The 24,122-nt window shown below is 47.7% G+C and overlaps 1 protein-coding gene across 6 annotated transcripts in view; it reads left to right on the plus strand.

The window, feature by feature from the left end:
- Nucleotides 1-23,647, plus strand: part of LITAF (lipopolysaccharide induced TNF factor) — a 35,793-nt gene extending 12,146 nt beyond the window's left edge. For 3 of the 6 annotated variants that reach the window (XM_006079903.4, XM_006079904.4, XM_006079902.4), the window contains exons 2-4: nt 14,416-14,640; nt 18,139-18,295; nt 22,047-23,647. In XM_006079903.4, coding sequence (XP_006079965.1) covers nt 14,421-14,640; nt 18,139-18,295; nt 22,047-22,155 — 486 coding nt within the window. In that variant the 5' untranslated portion in view covers nt 14,416-14,420 and the 3' untranslated portion in view covers nt 22,156-23,647. Of the gene's footprint in view, nt 1-544; nt 694-2,314; nt 2,448-14,415; nt 14,641-18,138; nt 18,296-22,046 lie in introns of those variants that run through there. The other 3 variants (XR_003106539.3, XM_006079905.4, XM_044936045.2) reach the window with 3 other exon arrangements.
- Nucleotides 23,648-24,122: the final 475 nt, after the last annotated feature.

The raw sequence follows: 24,122 nt of genomic DNA on the forward strand, positions 1-24,122 counted from the left end.
ATTGGATGGCATCCCCGACTCAATGGACGTGAGTTTGAGCAAGCTCTGGGAGATGGTGAAGGTCAGGGAAGCCTGGCATGCTGCAGTCCATGGGGTTGCAAAGAGTGGCACACGACTTAAGTGACTGAACAACATATTGTATCAAAGTAAATAAAAACTTAAAAAAAAAAGTCCACATTTAAAAAAAAAAATCTTTAAAAGATAAAAATAAGTATTAACAAAAAAAAAGAACCACATATTCTGGGAATTGAAAGTGAAAGTGTGAGTTGCTCAGTCGTGTCCAACTCTGGGACCCCATGGACTGTAGCCCGCCAGGCTCCTCTGCCCGTGGAATTTTCCAGGCAAGAATACTGGAGTGGGTTGCCATTCCCTTCTCCAGGAGATCTTCCCGACCCAGGGACTGAACCCAGGTCTCCTGCATTGCAGGTGGATTCTTTGTCGTCTGAGCTGCCAGGAATGAGCCTTCTGTGATGAGGATGTGGAGAACTTTAGAGGGCGTTACTCTGTCTCCCCAGTGCGGGTGAGGGTGGGAGGAGCAAAGTGTAGGCGGTTTGGACAAACAAGTAAAGGCGTGAAGGCAGCGGCCTGAGAAGGGGCGAGTGCGGTGTGAAGGGATCTGCGTTCTGCCTTCTGCCGGTCTGTGTCGCTGCGAGCAAGCGACCTCCCCCTCCCTGGACTTGATTCCGCCTCCCTGTAAGTAGTTAAATCTAATGCTTTTGTAATGACCCAAGTGCCCAGTGTTCTGAGCACATGCAACCCTGTGAAGGTGGGGGTCCGATTATAATTCCATTTTCCTGATGAAGAGACCGAGGCATGGAGAAATGAAACACGTTCACACAGCCTAGAAGTGACAAGAGCTGCATTTTGAACTGAGGTTGTATGCTTCTTTCTTTCTTTCTTTTTGGCTGTGCTGGGTCTTTGTTTGCTACTCGGGCTTTTCTCTAGTTGTGGGGAGCGGGGGCTACTCTAGGGGCATGGGCTCAGTAGTTGTGGCTCCCGGGCTGTAGACACAGGCTAAGAAGTTGCAGCACATGGGTTTAGTTGTTCCACACGAGGGATCTTCCTGGACCAGGGATCGAACCCGTGTCTCCTGCATTTGGTAGGTGAATTCTTTACCACCGAGCCACCAGAGAAGCCCTCCAGGTTTTTGCTCTTAAATATTTGACTTGTATTAAAAATCCTATCATCAAAAAAAAAAAAAAAAATCCTATGGTCTTAACTTTCTTTGGGCCCTTTCTGTTCCCCTCTATGTGCCCGCACCTGCTCACATTCTTCCATGTCTTCTCTTTTCCCCAGATCATTGTTGGGTATGCAGGTTGTGGTCCACGTCATTCCCTCTGACCTCTTAGAGATGGGTGGTACCCAGCCACGCTTGTAAATAACAGGACCCTCACAGGTGTTTCTGAAAACCCCACACACGGCGGTATCAGGTACCAGGCACACACATCCCATCTCTAACATCTCTGAGCTCAGTGGCAACGCTTCTCCACCAGGTCAGGTCCTGATTGGAGTCGGTGATCAAGCCCGCGTGTCTTCTGCAATTGCCCAGGGAGAATTTACTCAGCATCAGGAATCACCTCTCTGTCCTCCGTCTCCTTTGTTTTTGGACCCTGCTTGCCTGTCGGTCATTTCACCAGAAAGGATTGGAGTTGGAAAGGAAGAAAATCACCCAAGGCTCCTTAAAGCCCCTAGTTTCTGCCAAGCTCCCCCCTCCCATCCTTGCTGGTTCTAAAGCACTGAGGGTGGAGGTGCCTGCAGAAGTGTGAACTCTGTCCCCCTTCTTCCTGTCCATGCACATCAGCAGCAGTTGCTGATGTTAAGGTGTCTCAGGGTAGAAGGTCATTAGAGTCTCTGAATTTTCTTGACACCCATGATGAAAGACTGTCATTTCTGGAGAATGCATGACACACCATCTGGGTTAGATGAAGTGGCTTCGGAGCCACACCAGGGACCAGGTGATGAATGTGGAGTGACAGGTATTACTGAGTTTGGGCTGGTGGCAGCGAGGCGCCTGTTCGGAGTCCAGATCTTGGATGGATGGTGGAGCCGAGGGAAGCACCCCCTCCTCACTCTCTTTTGAAATCCCAACCAGAACTAGGAGTGGTTGTTGACAGAATCCATGTGCACCCCTTCACCAGAGCCCCAAGATGAAACTTACATTGAAGAGAAAAAAATCAACTAATCTTGAAGTTTGGAGGGTGTGGCTTTTTTTTTTTTCTTTCTGTTTTTATCTTGTTGGTGTTTGCTTCCCTTTTCAAGTTCTTTCTGCCCACATCTTGATCTTATGCCTTGACATCACAGGGTGCCCTGTTGAGAAGAAGTATCACTCTCTCCAAAGAACTCTGGAGGAAACAAAGGATTCCAGACCAATTAAGCGATTCCAGTTCTGGAGCATATTTGCTGATGCTCAGATCAGATCTGGCCATCACGCTACCTTGAACTGAACGGTGAGGGCCATCTATTACTGAGGTCTGTTGTTAGTGATATCTTCCTATCTATCGTTGTTCAGTCGCTAAGTCCTGTCCGACTCTTTGCAACCCCGTGGACTGCAGCCTGCCAGGCTCCCCGTCCTTCACTATCTCTCGGAGTTTGTGTAAATGCATGTCCATTGAGTCAGTGATGCTATCTAAACATCTCATCCTTTGCCGCCCCCTTCTTTTGCTTTCACTCTCTCCCAGCATCAGAATCTTTTAACATCTTTCTATTTAAAAAGCTTTATTTTGGTTAGATTCTAAGTTGAAGCTCTTAAGGTTAAGTTCCTTCCATTTATGTTTACTTCCAAATCTGGATGCCATCCAAGATGGATTTTGGTGTCCTTCTTATGCATAGGTATCATCTCCAAATATATATGGGAATATTGGGGTGACCAACTTGTTCTGGTTTGCCTGGGACTTTCCCAGTTTAAGTACCAAAGCTCCTGTATCCAGGGAAACTGCTCCATCCTGGGTGAACTGGGTCATTGGGTCACCTTGTGAAGCACCCATCATGTTTTGAGCTTAGTTCTGAGCGCTGGGAATGCAGATGTTAATAAATTTCAATCCCTGTGACCAATAGAACAGAGCAATATGTGTAATGACAGCTAGCACTTGCTAAGGGCATGCGTGTCTCTCATTGCCCTGCATCCCTGTCACAAGTGGATTCATTTAATCCTCCTAAGAGCCTCGTGAGGAAGAAACTGTGAGTGTGCCCATTTCACAGATGGGAAAACTGAGGCACCAAAGTCATGCTCCAGGGAACTCAAAGGTGACTGACCACAGGCCATCTGGCTTCAGACCATGCACCACTGATTTCTGCACCGTGTAGAGAGGTTTGGGAGAAATTAGTTCTTCCCTGGGAAGGCCAGAGATCACCTCTTGGAGGAGGTGACAGGCGAACAAGGATATGGTGGGTGAGAGGAATTTGCAGACCTGTGGGGAAGGAAGGAAACCGGCAGGGGGGTGAGAGGGGGCAAAGAGGAAAGAGCATGTTCTGGGCCATCGTTTGGGGCCATCCAAGCAAGGCTGCAGACACGTCAAAGATTTGCATCCGTGGTGGGAGGTGAAGTGAGAGGGGCAGGGTGCGGAGTAGCGGTGCAGCGTGTCCTGAGAACCCCTGGGCGAGCCAGGACCTTTGGTCACCTTAACTAGGGGGCACATTGGCAGCTCTCTGAAAGACCCCAGTGGTTTCTCTTAAGTAAATGAGCCACTGGATGGCTGAACTAAGGCCAGTGGATTGGAGCTTAAATTACAGGCCTTGGCTTGTAATATGGAGACTGTAGAGATTTCTAGCACTGTGTCTTTTCTTTCTTTTTACTTTTTTTTTAGTTTTTGCTTCATGGCTTGTGGGGTCCTAGTTCTCTGATCAGGGATGGAACCCATGCTCCCTGCATTGGAAGCACCACATTCTAACCAGTGGGCTGCCAGGAAATTCTGCTAGCACTGCCTTTTCTTTTTTTTTAAAGTTGTTGTTGTTCCTCACGTTCACCAGACATTAAAATTCACCATTTGAACGAGTACAGTTCAGCGGCATGCAGTCCATTCACAGCGCTGTGCAACCATCCCAGCTCCAGAACATTTTCATCACCCTCAAAAGAAACCCTGTACCGGTTCCTTCCCAGCACCCTCACTCGGCTCCCCCAACCCCTGTCCCCCTAGTTGGTTTTCTGTCTGGATTTACCTATCCTGGACATTTTGTATAAATGGATGGAATCACACAATGATTTCAAGTCTGACTTCTCTCAAAGTCATGTTTTTGAGGTTCATCCCAGCGATGTTTTGGAACTGCCATATCAGTGACCGAGCTGGTCGGCTGACCATCTCTAGGCTTCCTAAAAGTCCAGCCCCTGCTTCTGAATTTAGGATTCCAGGCAAACACCGCCAGGCTGGGCCCCCATGCCCTTCACTGAGCACCTGTCCAGTCACAGACAGAGTAAGTTGACTCCCAGAGCTTGAGTGAGCTCCACTGGGGTGTTTCGGGGAATTCTGTTTAGGCCAAGTATTTTTAGGAAAAAAATCTGGTGCTGAAAGTGACTTGGAGTTTTTTCTTGGGTCTTGAGGTTTCAGGATCAATTCATTAATCACAGCTCAAGGAGAGAAGATGGCTGTGCCCGTCGGCATGGCTTCTCTCCAGGATTTTGAGGGCTTTTTCCTCCTGTCTTTCAACAGAGGGGATATTAAAAAGCCCAATCTGAGACTCAGATGGCGTGGCATTTGCTCTTCCTTCCCTGGGAGCTGCAGCAGGCGGTAGAGGTATCCCAGCTCCACATGGTTTTTTAAACAGACGTGGAGTCTCACAGGACCTTCCTGCTGGCCCAGTGGTTAAGACTCCGTGCCCTCACTGCAGGTGGCGTGGGTTCGATCCCTGGCCGGGGAGCTAAGATCCCACGTGCTGCATGGCACGGCCAAAAAATAAAAATTAAACAGATGTGGCATCTCAGAATTCTGAGATCACCTCTTCATTGCTGCTGCTCTAAGTCTCTTCAGTCATGTCCAACTCTTTGGGACCCTATGGGTCATAGCCCGCCAGGCTTCTCTGTTCATGGGATTCTCCAGGCAAAAATAGTGGAGTGGGTTTCCATTCCCTCCTCCACGGGATATTCCTGGCCCAGGGATCGAACCTGCGTTTCCTGCATTGCAGGTGGATTCTTAACTGCTGAGCCACCAGGGAAGCCCGAAAGTGAAAGTGAAAATCGCTGAATCATGTCTGACTGTTTGTGACTCCATGGACTATACAGTCCATGGAATTCTCCAGGCCAGAATACTGGAGTGGGTAGCTGTTCCCTTCTCCAGGGGTCTTCCCAACCCAGGGATTGAACCCAGGTCTCCTGCATTGCAGGCGGATTCTTTACCGGCTGAGCCACCAGGGAATCCCCATTGCTTGGCTCCTCCAAAAAGAGCAGGAATTGCTCTGTGGATATCTACCGTAGGTTGATCAGTGACTCCTGGACCCCTGATCATCATTAAAGAAGCAGATCATTTTGAATTGTAAGTCCTCGGTGACAAAATTAGTTGGGAGTCCTTAATTTGTTGTTGCTGTTGTTCAGTCACTTAAGTCATGTCCGACTCTTTGCGACATGGACTGTAGCCCGCCAGGCTCTTCTGTCCAGGGGCTTTTCCAGGCAAGAATACTGGAGTGGGTTGCCATTTCTTCCCCCAGGAGATCTTCCCCACTCAGGAATCAAACCCATGTCTCCAGCACCTCCTGCATTGACAGGTGGATTCTTTACCAACTGCGCCATCTGGGAAGCCCCAGAGTCCATAAATGGGCAGGTGTATTTTAGAATCTTGTCTTGGGTATGTGGTGTGAGTCTGGAAATTAATCTTCAGAAGTGTGAGGGAGGTAGAGAAAAAAAGAGGTGACCTGTCACCTTGGGTTCAATTGATTTTCCTTTCACATTTCTTTGAGGTGTTATGAGTTGCTGATTGTGTCTGGATCTCCCAGCCTGGGAGGTATTTTGGTGAGTTCTAAAGAGCTCCAGAGTCCAAAGGGGCATGGGTTTTAACCCCAACCCTGCCATTTCGTCTGTGTGACTTTGGACAAGATGCTCAACCTCTCTGGGTGCCCAGTTTTTTCATTTGTATTGAAGTCTATTTTGTCTGATAATGAGTATTGCTGGTCCAACTTTCTTTTGATTTCTATTTGCATGGAATACCTTCTCCCATCCTCTTACTTTTCATCTGTAAGTGTCCCTAGGTCTGCGGTGGGTCTCTTTTAGACAGGGTATATATGGGTCTTGTTTTTGTATCCATCTCTTCTGGTTGGTGCATTTAATCCATTTACATTTAAAGTGATGATGGACATGTATGATCCTATTACCATTTTCTTAAGTGTTTTGGGTTTATTTTTTGTAGGTTTTTTCCTTGTCTTGTGTTGCTTGCCTAGAGAAGTTCCTTTAGTATTTGTTGTAAAGCTGGTTTGTTGGTGCTAAACTCTCTTAACTTTTGCTTGTCTGTAAAGCTTTTGATTTCTCCATCAACTCTGAACGAGAGTTGCTGAGTAGAGTATTCTTGGTTGTAATTTATTTTCTTTCATCACTTTAAATATTTCGTGCCATTCGCTTCTGGTTTGTAGAGTTTCCATTGAGAAAGCAGTTGATAACTATGGGAGTTCCCTTGTATGTTACCTGGTTTTTTCATTTGTAAAACAGGTTGATGGTATTGTAATTTTTCATTCCTGACTCACTGTTGTGGGGATGGGATGATGGCAGTTAAGGGTGTGAATTACAGGGCCCCTTGCAGTAAAGTAAGAGCCCGTTATGGTTCATCTTAATGCAGTTGTGAATCTGGGGTGGTTGGGGTATGAGTAGTAGATACTGCTCAGCCAAGTAGGACCTCTGTATTCAAAGATGCCAAAATAAGGCTGCTTATCTGCAACCCCTGAGCACCCTTTACCTTCTTCCTGGGGTGAGGACCCAGCAGATTCAAGACCCAGAGGAGTGACCCGTGTAGGAGGAAGCGGACGCCAGCGAGCCCAGCCCTGCTTGGCCCCCGTACAGCAGAAGGGAATGTCCCCCAGGCTGATCCCCCCTCACTCCATCTACCTCCCTTTCTCATGGCTCATGAGATTGAAGTTGCAAGAGGGCTGGGCCTGCCTGGAAAAGAACATGCGGATGTCAAGGACCCTAGGACTTGGTCGGTAAAAGGAATGAGTTCGGACAATTGCATTTATGACACCAAGAAAGAGGGGTCACATATCAGAAGGACTCAATGAATAAATGTGGGTGATTGGGGATACTCAAATATTAATACCTCTTTCCAAATAGTGGGTTCTCAGTGAGGACCCACGGGGAAAAATCAGTTCTTAGGGGAGGGGAGAGGGGGCAAAAAAAATCTTAGATATCACAGTGATGTGTGGCCCTCCAAAACGCAACCCTGCCCAACCAAGTCTTATTTCTTAGTATTTAATTTCTCTTGTTAGGTGGAAATTAAATTATATTCAAATTCATTAATTGAATTTGAATATAATTTTTTTTTTTCCCTTGAGGAAGGGGGAGAGGAAAAGAGGGGAGACAGCTGTAAGGAAAGCAAGGTTGGGAAGTCCTGCTCTGAACTGGGTTCAATGAATGAGCTAGTCCCAGACTCACTTCTGTAGGCCCAGGAATAAATAGCGGTATAACCCTCCCTGACCATTTAAGAGAGTAACTTTCACCCACCCAGCAAATCGCTGAGACTTGGAACAAGGGATGTTTTCAGTTAGGGACCCCAGACTTCCAATAGGCATATTTGTGGATGAGAAAATGGGGGCCAGGTTGGTGCAGCTGGTCACGGGCCAATTTCCAAGGTCAGTCCTGGTTCTTCTTGCTCCAGGAATGCATCTCTTCGTGCCTCAGAAATGCCTCTTTTTTATAACCAGTGGTTGCATTCAGCTACATAACATTCGGCCCCAGTGCAGCGTGGAAAGGCAGGGCCCCTGGTTCAAGAAGTATTTGGAATTTCAGGATGGCGGCCGCATTCAACTGAGCTTGGCAGGCCCTTGTGCCCATAGGGTCCCGTGGGACTACACGGGTCGCGTGCCCGGGAGGCCAGCCCCAGTCACATTTTCCATGTTTAAAAAATGAGTTTGAAATGCCTCTCTCTGGATTTGGAAGGAGCTAAATAAAAGAGTCATTCTGAGATGGTGAGAAGAGAAATCTCCAGCCCTTAACATTTCCCTGATTCCTGTGGGGGCAGGTGGAAGGTGGGTGGAGAGTCCCCTTCAATGTGTCCTTTTAAATGGACAGTCGAGAAAAGCCACTCTCAGGGGCTTAATGACAAAGTTAAACTACTGGGGAGGGAGGAGGGAGACCCCCTTGTTTGTTCCTTTATTTCCCCCACAAAGCTCCCCGTAACTATGGCAACCTGAGTTCTGCAGAGGCCTGTACCCAAGCCACCCCGGGGGCAACCAAAGGGTTCTCAAGGCTGTGCTTTTTTCGTGGCAGAGCTGCGGCTTTGCCGTTTTGTTAAACTCAGAGCTGCTTTCCTGTGGTTTCTAGTTTGTCCCACATGTCTTCCATGGAATTGTGCTCGGGAGCCATAACGTGTTCTCTGCTGGCAGTGGAGGGTGTCTGCATGTGTCCCCATGTGTCTGTCTGTGTCCGAATGTCCGTCTGCCCTTAAGCGTTTCACATTGTGGGGGAAAGGAGGAGCGGATGGAGGCCAGTTGAAGAACCACCCATTCTGGAAGGGTGGTTAAGTGGGTGGCTTGGTGGGCCTCCTGATCTTGGGGGAAATCAAATTAAAAAGAAATGGGGGATGGCGAGAGGGGGGCAAAAAAAAAATGGGGACTCACTGAAGTGGCATTTCCTGGCCTGGGGCCTTGGGGAAGAAAGCAGGCTGTGGAATTTATTTAGAAAGCTTTTGAAGCAGCTGGTTATGTTTTTTTCTTAAAAAACACACACACACACACAACCCATTCTAGGCTGTTGGCTCTTGTTCTTTTCAGAATTATGAGCGTGTTTATGTGGCTGTTTGATCCAAAAGCCGTGTTCCCAAGAGACAGTGTCCTAAAGTTCCAGAAAATAGGACGTGACTACAAGGAAGCTGATGACGGCTAATAAAAGGGGGCAAGGGTGGGTGGGTGTTCATTTCCAGAACAGAAACCCAGGGCCTTCCTTCCTTGAGATGTCTTGGAAAGAACCCCGCCTCCCCCCAGCTTTCTCACTCCTGTATGTTCTGCTTCAACAGCACAGTTCACAATTCCCGGCCGAGTTTCTTTCCTTTCGGAGGAGAGAGGCAATCGCTCAGTCGTGTCCAACTCTTTGCTACCCCATAGACTGTAACCCACCGGGCTCCTCTGTCCATGGAATTTTCCAGGCAAGAATACTGGTGTGGGTTGCCATTTCCTTCTCCAGGGGATCTTCCGGACCCAGGGACTGAACCCAGGTCTCCTGCATCGCAGGCAGAGTCTTTATCATTTGAGCCACCAGGGAAGCCCTTTCCCCTCACAAAGCACTCTGCTTGCAACTGTGTTTTAGATTTTCTGGACCCCCCACCCCCACCCCTGAGATGCTTTCTGCTCTTGTGGTGTTTTAAATATGACTCATTTTTCATAATAAGTGGCGCGGGCAGCTCCGGGGGCTGCCTTTCCTGAGACAGGAAGGGACAGTGAGTCCTTGACGGTCAGCACAGATGTAAATTACCTGGAAGCCCCAGGCGACTGTGTTCTCCCAGCTGGGTCTCCTCCAGCCCAGTCCACAGATAGGGGCCGTGGGGTGCGGCTGGCGGGGGACAGCCTGGAGGGGCCAGTAGGCGACTTCGGAGGTGACCCTGGTAGAGGCGTGTCCTGGGGCTGAGGTCTGTGGCCAGCTTCCCCGCCCACTTCTTCTGTTTCTGGGTACCAGAGGAAATTGACACAATTATGAACTTTAACCGCTTTTCACAGTCTGTCTTGGTTTTAAACCCTAAGCCTGTTTTTGCAGAGATGTCCTGTGGTCCTTATGGTTAACTCCTCCTGTACTGTAGACCCCCAGCCCCACCCACACATAGGGGCCTTCGGAACTGTGTTTCTTGTTTCTCTTACAGACCTTCTGCTTCCTTTGCCCTGTCTAGGGTGAACCTTTCTTCTAGAACCTTCCGTGGCTCCCATCACTGTCCTATAGGACCAGAAAGAGAGCCATGTAGGCAATTCAAAATTTTTTGCTACTGCTGCTGCTGCTAAGTCGCTTCAGTCGTGTCCGACTCTGTGCGACCCCATAGACAGCAGCCCACCAGGCTCCCCCGTCCCTGGGATTCTCCAGGCAAGAACACTGGAGCGGGTTGCCATTTCCTTCTCCAATGCGTGAAAGTGACGTCGCTCAGTCGTGTCCGACGCCTAGCGACCCCATGGACTGCAGCCTACCAGGCTCCTCCGCCCATGGGATTTTCTAGGCAAGAGTACTGGAGTGGGTTGCCATTGCCTTCTCTGTCAAAATTGTTTAGTAGCCACATTTAAGAATCCACCTGCAGTGTGGGAGATCTGGGTTCAGTCCTTGGGTTGGGAAGGTCCCCTGGAGAAGGAAATGGCAACTCACTCCGGTATTCTTGCCTGGAGAATTCCATGGATAGAGGAGCCTGGCGGGCTACAATCCACTGGGTGGCAAAGAGTTGGACATGACTGAGAGCGATGAACACAACCACATTTTGAAAAGTAAAAAGAAACAGGTGAAATGAACTTTAAAAAGCATGCACGCTAAATCGTGTACGACTGTTTGTGACCCCATGGACTGTAGCCCACCAGGGTCCTCTGTCCATGGGATTTTCCAGGCAAGAATACTGGAGTGGGCTGTCATTTCCTGCTCCAGGGGATCTTCCCGATCAGTGATCAAACCCAAGTCTCTTGTGTGTCCTGCATTGGCAGGTGGATTCTTTACCACCTGGGGAGCCCAAAATGAACTTTACCAACATATTAATTCTGGCTATCTAAAAATATCATTTTGATGTGAGAAGTGAAGTGAAGTCGCTCAGTCGTGTCCAAGTCTTAGCGACCCCATGGACTGTAGCCTACCAGGCTCCTCTGTCTATGGGATTTTCCAGGCAATAGTATAGATTTTCCAGGCATTTTGATGTGGAGACATATAAAAAAATTATGAATGAGATATTTCACATTCAGTTCAGTTCAGTTCAGTCCCTCAGTCCTGTCCGACTCTTTGCGACCCCATGAATCACAGCACACCAGGCCTCCCTGTCCATCACCAAGTCCCGGAGTTCACTCAGACTCACGTCCATCAAGTCAGTGATGCCATCCAACCATCTCATCCTCTGTCGTCCCCTCCTCCTCCTGCCCCCAATCCCTCCCAGCATCAGAGTCTTTTCCAATGAGTCAACTCTTCGCATGAGGTGGCCAAAGTATTGGAGTTTTAGCTTCAGCATCAGTCCTTCCAAAGAACATCCAGGACGGATCTCCTTTAGAATGGACTGGTTGGATCTCCTTGCAGTCCAAGGGACTCTCAAGAATCTTCTCCAACACCACAGTTCAAAAGCATCAATTCTTCGGTGCTCAGCCATTAACATTTTTTAAATGTTTTGACATCCAGGGTGTATTTTACATTTACATCACATCCCAAATTGGATGCTAAAATTTTATCAGAAACATTTGATCTTGATTCAGAGTTCCTTCAGTTTGCTGTTGAAAAAGTAGATTCACATACCCAAGGCATCCCAGACTTACATAAAAGTGTTCTGATGAATGAATCGTGTATCCTTTTGTTTTTGTTTTTGTTGTTCTGACTTCGCTGCACAGCTTGTGGGAATCTTAGTTCCCCAGCTAGGGATTGAAGCTGGGCTGTCAGCAGTGAAAGTATAGAGAGTCCTAACTACTGGACTGCCAGGGAGTTCCCTGTATCCTATTTCGATTTTCTTTTTTTAAGGTTTGTTTATTTTTTGGATGTTCTGGCTCTTCGTTGCTGTGTGCAGGCTTTCTCTAGCTGTGGCGAGCAAGGGCTACTCTTCATGGCGTGCACGGGCTTCTCTTGTGGAGCACAGGCTGTAGGCACGAGGGCTTCAGTAACTGCGGCTCCCAGACTCTAGAGCACAGGCTCAACAGTTGAGGCCCATGGGCCTACTTGCTCCGAGGCATGTGGGATCCTCCCAGATCAGGGATCGAACTGTTTCTCCTGCGTTGGCAGGCTGATTCTTTACCACCGAGCCTCCAGGGAACACCCCCGCCACCCACCCCACCCCCATATTCTATTTTAAATTTAAATCACTTAAATATAATTTTAGCCATTCTGTTCCTCGGTCACATTTCAAGTGTTCAGCCAGCCTTGTGTGGTTGCTGGCGACTATAATGGACAGCCCACATAGAGACCATTTCCCCCATTCCAGAAAGTTCCCTTGGACAGTCCAGGCTTATAGAATAAGGTCCAAACATCTCCATAGGACTTTCAAAATTTTCTAGAACCCAGCCCCGACCTGTCTGGCTTTACTGATTGATTTTTCTGCACGTTCATTTTCCCATGCCTCTCTTTCCACTTTGAAAGCCCTTTCATCTCTTCCCCCAGAGAAATCTCCTCTTTCGGGCTGGGCTGAAAAGCAGAGTGTCCTTGAAGGAGTCTCCCCCTTTCCCTGTGGCAGAATGAATGGTTGCCTCTGCTTCCCACGGGTTCTAGAAGAAGAGGCAGGGTGCGTGGGAAGCAGCGCCAGGCCAGCCAAGCCCCCGGCCCCGTGGCTCACCGCCCTCAGAGCTCGGGGCCTCGTTTCTCCTGAGACAGGTTTGAATGGATCTTCTAACTCAGCCTTAGCCCTGCCCCACTGGAAAGCAGAACCAGACAAAGGACGGCACTGTGTCCTTCTCCAGCGGCCCCGGGGGCGGCCGAGCATGGGACCGCAGACAGGAACACGCCCCGGGTCCAGGCCATGTAATTCTAGGCAGGCATCAGCTCTGCGGGGGAAAAAAAAGACTTTTCTTTGCCCTCACAAAAGGAAATATGTGCTCTGATTCTCGTTTGTCAAAATGTGAACTGCTTGGTGTGTGTGTGCCTGTGTGTTTACTTTTAAAAAAAACTATAACATATTGGAGAAGGAAATGGCAACCCATTCCAGTGTTCTTGCCTGGAGAATCCCAGGGATGGGGGAGCCTGGTGGGCTGCAGTCCATGGGGTTGCAAAAGCGATGGACACGACTTAGCGACTAAAACAACAGCAACAACATACCATATTAAAGAATATTTTTCCTATTACTTAGGCTGTCGATTGTAATCAGATATATTAAAAGCTACAAATACTCCCCAGAATAACTTAATGAATGCATGGTAAGGAGTAAAATAAAAACCTCTAACATATATACAAAAAAAGGGCACATAATTGTACAACTCTAGTTTTCACAAAGTGGACATTCCTATGTAACCACCCCAGATGAAGAAAGAGAACATGACTAACCCCCTTCCCCTGCTTCTAGACTCCACTTCCCCTTCCCAAATTAATCACTTTCTTGACTTCTAGCCCCAGGGTTCCTTTCTGGACTTCAGGTATCTAGCATTACGTGGCATGCATTTCTTGGCATCTGGCTTGTTTTGCTCAGTATTCCTTTTGCCATAGTTTGTAGTTGGGCTTTGAAGGCCTTTGTTTTTTCCGTCCCCTGAAACTCTGAGTAAAAGTTGCAGCAATTAATGAAAGAAAGCGACGAAAGAAAAAACATTAGATGTGAAAGATTGTGGTTAGGTGATGGTTTCAAGTGTGAAAAAGCTTCTGCTCACATTTGGCTGATGTTTGCCTTGGGGATTTTTTCTCTCTCTCTCTCTTTTTTCCATAATTTAATTTACTTTTGTCTTCGTTGCTGCTCCGGATTTTCTCTAGTTGTGGCGACGGGGAGGGGGCGGTGGGCTACTCTCTAGTCGCGGTACATGGGCTTCTCATTGCAGTGGCTTCTCTCGTTGCGGAGCGCAGGCTCTGGGGCCTGCGGGCTTCAGTAGCTGCAGTGCACGAGGTCTAGAGTACAGGCTCAATAGTGATGCATTGGCTTTGTTGCTTTGAGGCATGTGAGATCTTCCCGTCTTAGGCAGATTTTTTACCACTGAGCCACCAGGGAAGCCCCTCCCCTGGTAAATTTCTACTTTTGGGTGATTTTTCTCTTGTTATTATCTACCTTTTATTTATTTATTTCAATGAAAATGCAAAGGATGTGCAGTACCCAAGGCAATCATTTTTTTTTTTTGGTCAGCATGTGGGATCTTAGTTCCCTGACCAGGGATCAAACACGTGCCCCCTGCAGGAGAAGTGCAGAGTCTTAACCCCTGGACCACCAGGGAAGTGCTCTACCTTTTAGCTTTACATAGGGAATCTCTTGTTAAGGTGGTCCTTCCTGGGTCTGGAAGGGCTGATGGTCATTCCTTTTGTGGCTTTTGAACAAGGCTGGATACTGGTCATTTCCTGATCATCTGTTTATCAGGAAGAAAATGAAAGACTGAGGGTAGAAATGAAGAGACGGGACGGGGGCGGGGATGTCCATGGAGTTGCTGATCTGGTGTCTTCTGGTTTTGCTTTAGGTAAAATGTCTGTTCCAGGATCCTACCAGGCGGCCGCTGGGCCCTCCGCGGTGCCGACCGCACCCCCATCCTATGAAGAGACGGTGGCCGTCAACAGTTACTACCCCACACCTCCAGCACCCACGCCTGGGCCGAACACGGGGCTCATGACGGGCCCGGATGGGAAGGGGATGAACCCACCTGCCTACTACACCCAGCCAGTGCCTGTCCCCAATGCCAATGCAAGTACGTACGTACAACTTGCCGGCCCCCTTCCCTTCTACTGCAGAGGGCACAGGTTCGATCCCTGGGTCGGGAAGATCCCCTGGAGAAGGGAATGGCAACCCACTCCAGTATTCTTGCCTGGAGAATTCCATGGACAGAGGAGCCTAGTGGGCTACCATCCATGGGGTCATAGTCAGACATGAGTGACTACCACTTTTACTTTCAAATTGATAAAAATACTTTTTTTTTTTTAAAAGGAGAGCCACCAAAGCGACTCTGCCCAAATCTAGGCAGTCAGTCAGCTTTCCCTGTTCTGAAATTTCACATCTAGTTTTGGATTCCACGTCAGGGAGCCTCTTGGCTTTTCCATAATATAAGGCATGGTTCATGAGCTTTCCCAGATTGGATATCAGCTAGTCCTCTGGTGTTCATCACAGGGGGATGACCAACTATCCCAGAAAAATGTGGGAATGGGAGCTTGATTTGCGAGGCTCTCGCCCTTGCTGCTGAGGTTTGTCTGGAGAACCCTTGCCCTGAGGCTAGGGGTGGAATAGGAGAAGGAGAGAATGCAGCGATCGAGGAATGGGTAGGCTACAGCCCACCCCCAGCTCATCATGAGTGCAGGCCACTTCCGTGCCTTCCAGCACTTTCTTCATGACCTTTCCCTTTGTTACTTCCTGCTGCTCAGATGCACTCAGGTATGTTGCTGATGCAGTGTAAGCAGCTCAGAGAGTGGGCCCCGGCATCAGCCTGCCTGGGTTCATCAGCCTCCTTGTGCCTCAGTTTTCCCCATCTGTAAAATGGGGCTCATCAAGTACCTACAACCAGGGACTGTTAAGGTTAAATAAAGCTCTATGAGTAATCCTGGGATAAACATGAACTGTCAATTGGGGGCCTTCCCTGGTGGTCCAGTGGTTAAGACACTGTGCTCCCAGTACAGGGGATTCAGGTTTGATTCCTGGTCAGGGAACTAAGATCTCACATGTTGCATTGCCAAAAAATAAAAAAAGTCGTGCTGAAGTGACTTTGACTTCTCCAAATGGAAGATAACAAGGCTTTAGACTATTTTATAGATCCTGCTCTGATCAATAAGTAACTCATTCTTGCAGCCCCAAAAAACTTATTAAAATTTACCTTAGTGCTAAATTGTGCTTTAATACTGCTCCTCTACCAACAAAGGCCCGTCTAGTCAAGGTTTTTCCAGTGGTCATGTATGGATGTGAAAGTTGGACTGTGAAGAAAGCTGAACGCCGAAGAATTGATGCTTTTGAACTGTGGTGTTGGAGAAGACTCTTGAGAGTCCCTTGGACTGCAAGGAGATCCAACCAGTCCATTCTAAAGGAGATCAGTCCTGGGTGTTCTTTGGAAGGAATGATGCTGAAGCTGAAACTCCAATACTTTGGCCACCTCATGCAAAGAGCTGACTCATTGGAAAAGACTCTGATGCTGGGAGAGATTGGGGGCAGGAGAAGAAGGGGAGGACAGAGGATGAGATGGCTGGATGGCATCACCGACTCGATGGACATGAGTTTGGGTGAACTCCAGGAGTTGGTGATGGACAAGGAGGCCTGGCGTGCTGCGATTCATGGGGTCGCAGAGAGTCAGACAGGACTGAGGGACTGAACTGAACTGAACTGAACTGTTCCTCTGCAGGGGATGGTGTGTGTGCAGGAGCTTTCTATTAATAGGTCTTTCTAGGAAAAGTAAGTCTGGTTAGCTCTGGGTGGTAATGTCCCCTAACACAAAGATCACAGAAGTGGCATTTCAACAACATTAAAAAGAACAGAAGGAAGTTACTTTGACAGAACTATGAGCTTCAACAACTTGGCCAAAAATCAAAAGGAACACACTAAGCCCTGAGGGCTTCGTGATTTCCATCACCTTTGGTGCTCTTCTGATGCTTGTGGATGTTGTCCACGTCATTTTCTCTTTTTAGCGTGACGTCATATACCCCTAGCGTGTATCAACATGGTCCTCTGACTTTAAAGAACTGGTCAGTATTCCCTGGCTTGGTAAGTGCCAGCCTCATCTCTGGACGTTGGAGCTAGTTAAGGAGCCCATGTGAAACGAAGGCTTGTGTACGGAGGATTCACTGTGTACCAGCACGGGATGAGGTTCTTTACCATCTTTGTCCCATTTAATCCCAGCGACGGCTCTTACTGCATTTTTTCAATAACAGCTTTATTGAGATAGAATTCCCATATCATAAAGTTCACTCTCTTAAAGTATACAGTTCAGTGGTTTTAGCATATTCACAGAGCTGTGCAACCATCAGCACTCATTCCAGAACGTTTCCATCACCCCAGAAAGAAACCCCATTCCCGTTAGCAGTCACCCCCTCAACCCCCCTGCTCCTAACCCCTGGCAACCACTAATCTATGGATGAAGAAAATTGAGGCCAAAACCCATCACATCACTGTTTCTGAAATTACCATGTGCAGACCACCTTCATAGAACCACTCAAAAGCTTAAAAATTGGTTTGGGGACCCTGCCCCAGACCTGCTGAATCAGACCATCTTGAGGGCCGGGCCCAGGAATCTGCATTCTGTTAGCTCCCCACTTGAGTCCAGAGATGGTCGAGTTTGAAGCCTGGTGGAACTGGGCCAAGTCTCCCCAGAAACAGAGTCCTCCCCCCACTCCCCCCTGCCATCTTGTATGTGGAGGTTTCAAGAGCCCCTCAAATGAAAATTCTCAAGTCTGCCACTGTTTTCTCTTTTTGTCATCTTTCTCCTCCTAACCCAGTCCCCAATTTGTTTTGGTAAAATACACATAAAATTGATTGCCTGAAGCATTTCAGTGCACGGTTCAGTGGCATTAAGTATGTTCCTATTTTTGTGCAATCCCTACCACCTCACATCTCTGGAACTCTTTACATTTTACAAAACAAACTCTATACCCATTAAATGGTTGCTCTAATCCCTCTTATCCCCCAGCCCTGGCACCCACCATTACGCCTTTTTTTTTTTTAAATGTAGACCATTTAAAAAACCTTTATTGAATTCGTTAAAATATTGCTTCTGTTTTATGTTTTGATTATTTGGCCTCAAGGCATGTGAGATCTTTGCTCCCCGACCAGGGATCGAACCTGCACCCCCTGCATTGAAGGCGAAGTCTTAACCACTGGACTGCCAGGGAAGTCCCCATTCTTTTTATCTCTGTGAATTCAGCTACTCTGGTTGGCTCCTATATGTGGACTCATACGGTATTGGTCTTTTTGTGACTGGCTTATTTCGCTTAGCCTAATGCCCTCAAGGTCCATCCACGTTGTAAAATGTGTCAGAATATCCTTCCTTTTTTAAGGCTGAGTAATATTCCACTGAATGAATGGACCACATTTTGTGCATCCAGTCATTCACGGATGGACATTTGGGTCACTTCTACCTCTTGGTTCTTGTGAACAGTGCTGCCCTGAACACGGATGTGCAGATATCTGTCAAGACCCTGCCCCTCTTGGTTCGCACATAACGGATGTCTCCCTCGTTTCCTGATTGGCCGGTGTGTTCTGTTCCCCCCATCAGTTGCCGTGCAGACGGTCTACGTGCAGCAGCCCATCTCCTTTTATGACCGCCCGGTCCAGATGTGTTGTCCTTCCTGCAACAAGATGATTGTGACGCAGCTGTCATACAACGCAGGCGCCCTCACCTGGCTCTCCTGCGGGAGCCTGTGCCTGCTGGGGTAAGTCTGGGGTCCACTCAGACCCTGAGCGCTGCCGAATTCCTCTCCTCCAGGATTTCTTCTCCATTACGGGGTGTGCCCTGTAGAATGTTGAGCTCGCATCTCTGGTCTCTCCCCACTGGTTGCCAGTAGCTCTCCTGCCCCCGTTGTTACAACCCAGAAATTGTACACAGCTGGGGACTCCTGCCCTCGATCCTATCAGGGCCTAGAGGCTGCTCACCTGTCATTTGTCCTCAGACCACTCCCTGCGTGTCGCGACAGGAGAGGCAGCCGGGTGCATCTGTGCAGGACGATACCCTTGGGGATTTCTTTTTCTTCTAGAATTTCATGATCTAAGTAATAATGTTTGTTTGATTCGGAGAGAAGCTTTAAACAATGTGTACATTAAAATACTTTATAGTTGTCTCTTCAAAACTTCTTATCCTTTTATGACCCCCAGTAGCTTTCTGCTGCCTCCACAAGGGGAGTGTGTAAATATTTATGTCTGAACTGAGGGTATTATGTTGAAAGACATAATACTTTCTGTCCTGGGAGAAATTTGAGGAAGCAACACGTAATTTTTTTTTTCCCCAAAACAAAGGCAGGCAGCCTCCATATTCCTGGTTGTGTGAGTCACTCGGCAAACCTCAGGCGCTCCGTTCTGTTCCTTGAAGGAAGCAGGCTTTGCGTGTTTCTTTTCAGAAGCCTTGCTTGGCTGTTTCCTCATTTTCTGCTTGTGACCTAAAAAAGAGAAGGAGTGATAGTTCTCTTCCTAATTTCAAAGAGAGGCTCAAAGCCCCTAAGAGCTTAATTGACTTCCTTGAGGACTTGTATAGAGTGGGGAAGAAAGGATACTGAAAATGCGACATAGAGGTTCATCATCTTTTGGACGTTCCTGTTGAAACTGACTTTATCTTTGAAATCAGGGAAGGACAAAATGGAAAAGTTTATCCCATATCGGCCCCTGGCTTTCGAATGGAGGCAGCTTTTTGTGTCCCTTCCTCCTTTTTCTTCCTTATGTGCAGTAGCTTGTTCTCAGGTCCTGCTTCTCACTGCTGTGTGGCTGTGGGCAGGTGACTTCACCTCCCTGTGCTCCAGTTTCCTCATCTGTAAACTGGGAGTGCTAATGCCTCCCTTGAGGGTGGCGGGGTTTGTTGAGGATAAACTTGGTGAGTGTGTGTGCATTGACCCTTGGAGCCAGAGGTTAGGCTTATCTCTGCCCTTATGTGAACCCAGGTAAGCTTAGGCAATAGGAAATTCCATTCATGAGATTGTTTCCTCATCGGGTTACTTCCGGATCATGCTTTATATAAACCAGTGGCTTCCTGTAAAATGCTGGTTTTTTTTTTTTTTTTTTAAACTGTGTTTTTGGCCAACTTTGGGTATAAGGCTGTGGGGTGTCTTCTGACACCAGCCAATGCTCCAGCACCAGGTGGGTGTCCAGTGATTCCATTCAATTCAGACACTAATGACCTGGAGTTCAGTACAGACCCCCACAGCTTAAAGGCTCACTCCCACAGCTGGCCCCCGACTTCAGATGCCAGTCAAAAGTCCTGGATCCCCGGTCCTTCGGACCAGTCAGGGATCCTGCTAGTTGCTCTTCAGGTTTGATAATACGCTAGAATGGCTCACAAAACTCAGAATGGCACTAGTCTGACTTGCATTTACCGGCTTATTATACAGGAGACAAATGGAGAGCCAGATGAGGGGGTAACAGGGCGAGGTCCAGATGGGTCCTGAGAGCTTCTGTCCCTGTGGAGCTGGGATGTAGCCACCTTCTGGGACATAAATGTGTCCACCAACCCAGAAGCTCTCCAAATACAGTTGTTCAAGAGCTTTTATAACCTAGTCCTCAGCCCCTCACCCCTCAACCCCTATTCCACCCCAGAGGTCTGTGGTTGGGGCTGAGAGTTGTAAGCCTCTAGTGACTTAGTCTTTCTGGTGACCAGCCCATCCTGAGCCTGTCTAGAGACCCACCCCAGACACCCTCTGTAGCATACACTCAGGTGTGATGGAAAGCGATTCCTTGTGAATATGAAGATGCAACTCCATCACTCAGGAAATTCCAAGAGTCTTGGAGCTCTGTGCCAAGAACCAGAGACAAAGACCGAATATCTTTCTTCTTACACCTCAGGCTGTAGGAAGGTCCTTCCTGCCGAGAGGTCCTTCCTATGTGTGCCGATGATGGCTTATGTAGGTTAAAGGACATAATTTGTGGGACTTTATTTGGTTGCTGCTGTGAGAAGCAGCTTCTCTGTATGGAAAAACAAGCAGTCCAAGACAGGAGTCAGCAAACTACAGTCCAGGGGCCAAATCCAGCCCCTTGTAAGTTTTATTGGAACATGTCACGCCCTTTATGAACAGATTATCTGTGGCTGCTTTCACGCTTCAGCGACAGAATAAGATCCGTGTAGCCTGAAACACGTACTCCCTGGCCCTTTGTAAGAGAAGTCTGCCGATTGCAATCTAAGACTTTGAAAGATGCCCCAATGACCGAAGAGTTGATAATACGCCCAGGACAGTCTGTTGTTGACAGCCTTGGTGAGAGTTGGAGCTGCCGTAACAAATTACCATAAACCTGACGGCTCCAAACAAAAGGAATTGTTTTCTCTCACCATTCTGGAAGGTTCCCAGGTGGCGCTAGTGGTAAAGAACCCACCTGCCAATGCCAGAGATGTAAGAGACGTGGGTTCAATCCCTGGATTGGGAAGATCCCCTAGAGGAGGGCATGGCAACCTGCTCCAGTATTCTTGCCTGGAGAATCCCATGGACAGAGGAGCCTCGTAGGCTACAGTCCTTAGGGTCTCATACAGTGGGGCCCGACTGAAGGGACTTAGCGTTCTGGAAGCCAGAAGTCCAAAATCAAGATACCACGCTCCTTTGGAAGGCTCTAAGGGCAGAATCTATCCTTGCCTCTTCCAGCTTCTGGAAGTCCAGGTGTTCTGGGCTGTGGCTATATCTCTCTTGTCTCTGCCTCTGTCTTTCCATGGGCTTTGTCTCTTTCTCTGTATTTCTTTCTTCTTTTGAATATTTAGTATGATAGAGTTTTCTTATTAATTAGTTAATTTTATTTTTGGCTGCACGGGGTCTTTGTTGCTGCACACAGGCTTTCCCTAGTTGCGGTGAGCGAAGGCTGCTACTTCGTTGTGACTCTCAGGCTTCTCATGGTGGTGGCTTCTCTGCGGGGCACTGGCTCTAGGCGCTGGGGCTTAGTCGCCCCACGGCATATGGAATCTTCGCCTGACCAGGGTTGGAACCCGTGTCCCCTGCATTGGTAGGCAGATTCTTATCCACTGCACCACCGGGGAAGTCTCACCTCTCTGTATTTCTGTGTGTCTTCTTCTCTTATCAGGACCCCAGTCTTTGAGCTTAAGGAGCCCACCCCACATGATTAAGGAAGATCCTATCTTGAGATCCTTAATTACATCTGCAAAGACCCATTTTTCCAAATAAGATCACATTCATATGTTCCAGGGGTTAGGACTCTGACATATCTTCCCAGGCGGTTCAGTGGTAAGGAATCCCCCTGCCAATGCAAGGGACCCAGGAGACATGGGTTTGATCCCTGAGTTAGGAAGATCCCCTGGAGAAGGGCATGGTAACCCGCTCCAATATTCTTGCCTGGACAATCCCATGGCCAGAGAAGCCTGGTGGGCTACAGTCCATGGGGTCGCAGAGTTGGACACAGCTTGAGCACGCACGCATGTATCTGTTTGATGGCTGCCATCCAGATCACAGTAACATGCCGTGTGTGTCGCCTGTTTTGTTCCAGGTGCATCGCAGGCTGCTGCTTCATCCCTTTCTGTGTGGACGCCCTGCAGGACGTGGACCACCACTGTCCCAACTGCAAAGCTCTCCTGGGCACCTACAAGCGTTTGTAGGACTCAGCCAGACCTGAAGGGAGCCGTGTGCTGCAGGAAGGCCTCTCCGACTCTTCACCCAGCCCCTGCTCCTGGTGAAGGCTCTACCTTGGTGGTCTTGTGTCTCCAGGGGCTCCACCTTCGTGTCTTCTTTTGGGGGGAAAATATCGCAAAAATCACACACCTCCAAACCCCAGAAATGACTGCTCGGAGTCATGCACAGACATGCAAAGACATTCTCCTCGAGTGCTGGGTCCAGGGTTTTCTGTCTCCCTCCTCCCCCTGACCGTGACCCCAAGTCATTCCATCTTACTGTGATCATTGTCCCGTCTGAGTATCTTCTGGTGATTTGCCACTGGCTGGCTTCTATTCTTGCCTCAGTGGGCCTTTCTCTCAGTGGTCTCCAAATCAGAAGCCCCAGACTGCCTTATTTTGAAATTGTTCTGGCCCCAGTACGGCTGAACCAACCTTTAGTGCCTACCACCATAGCCATCTGTTTCCACTTCTGATGACAACAACCTTATAGACTAAGGGCTTGGCTCTCAGATTCTGTAGCTGCAGGCTTTTAAATAGCACATGAGTTCACTTTAATTTCTTAATTTGTCTCTAAGTACAAGCAGGGGTTATTCACACCCACATAGCCATGAGGTCATAAACGCAGGCTAGAAATAGAAGGCTGGATCTTATCACTGATCTGCCTCCTTGGGAGCAGATCCTCAGCCACTTTCCACGAAGGGCTTTTTTCTGGTAGAGTGATTGTTTTTTATATTAACACTTTTTGTGACCTCCTTTTGGTCTTAAACACCTTTGAGCATAATTTTGAAAGAAGGGACTTACAGAACCATTTTCCATAACCTTATGACTGGTATCGTTTTCCTATTTGCCAATGCACACTTACTTATTTTTTTTTTGCCTTAACAGGAAAAGTAATGGATAATTTCATCCACTGCCTTTTCGTGGATTTAGTGTGTTTCCTAGAAACCTCTATAATGGAACTCATTAAAGTTGGACCCTTTTGGGGTTCCTAGTGGATGTTTGGAAAGACAAAGCACGTTTGAGCACGTCTGGGTACCATGGTGCTGAAAAGCGTGGGGACCCGACTGTTTGAAAGGCCTCTGAAGTCTGGATTTTATTTTTCAGAAATACAGTTTGTTTGTATAACATCGGAAGACATGATTCCTAGGACTGAAGCAGCAAGTCATCTTCGCTGCTGTGTCATCTTTGAAATCAAGACAAAGCCGGGCTCGACTTTCAAGAGTCCCCGTTTTGATAATGAATAGGCACAAGGAATGCATGTGAATAATACTGTGTAGAAATCAAAGCCTAGACATTGATCAAAAATCTGTATATTGGGTGAAAACTATAGTCATAACCCATTGATTCAGCTTATTCATTTAATGTTTTGAAACTTCCAGTAATTATTTTTGCAATGACTATAGATATACTTCATAGTACTTTGTTCTCTGCTTTTCAAAAATAAAGTCTTTGGTTCACTCCGTGAACTATTTATCAATTCTTGCCATGTGAAGAAAGGTCTTATGTTGTGTTTCCAGCTGTTGTTACAAAGAGCCTTTATTTGTTCCATAACAGTACAAAGTCCTTCATGATAGAAAACTTCAGACAGGCTGAATATCCTGCGATGTCAACATGACCGATGGTGAGTTGGGTGGATGGCTAGTGAGTCAGATTTGAACATGAGGCCGTTGGAACCCAGTAAACATCATCAGTGGCAGCAAGCCGTAGCTTTCAAGTTTTAATAAGATGCACAGAAGGAAGCTGTTCTCATTCATGCTCTGAACAAAACATGCTTTGTTAATTGATCGGGGTAGATGTGAGATGCTAGAAGGAGGGCATTGTAACTCGTCAGGACTATGAATGTCATCCCCTCTTTTCCTACCTGGTGATAAAACTTCATTTTGGAAGGTGACGGTAAATCGTGTTATTGCCGTACGACTTTATCAATTTAAACCCTAACTTCTGGTTTTGAA

Source organism: Bubalus bubalis, chromosome 24 (genome assembly GCF_019923935.1).
Source record: "Bubalus bubalis isolate 160015118507 breed Murrah chromosome 24, NDDB_SH_1, whole genome shotgun sequence".
Classification (NCBI taxonomy): Eukaryota; Metazoa; Chordata; class Mammalia; order Artiodactyla; family Bovidae; genus Bubalus; species Bubalus bubalis.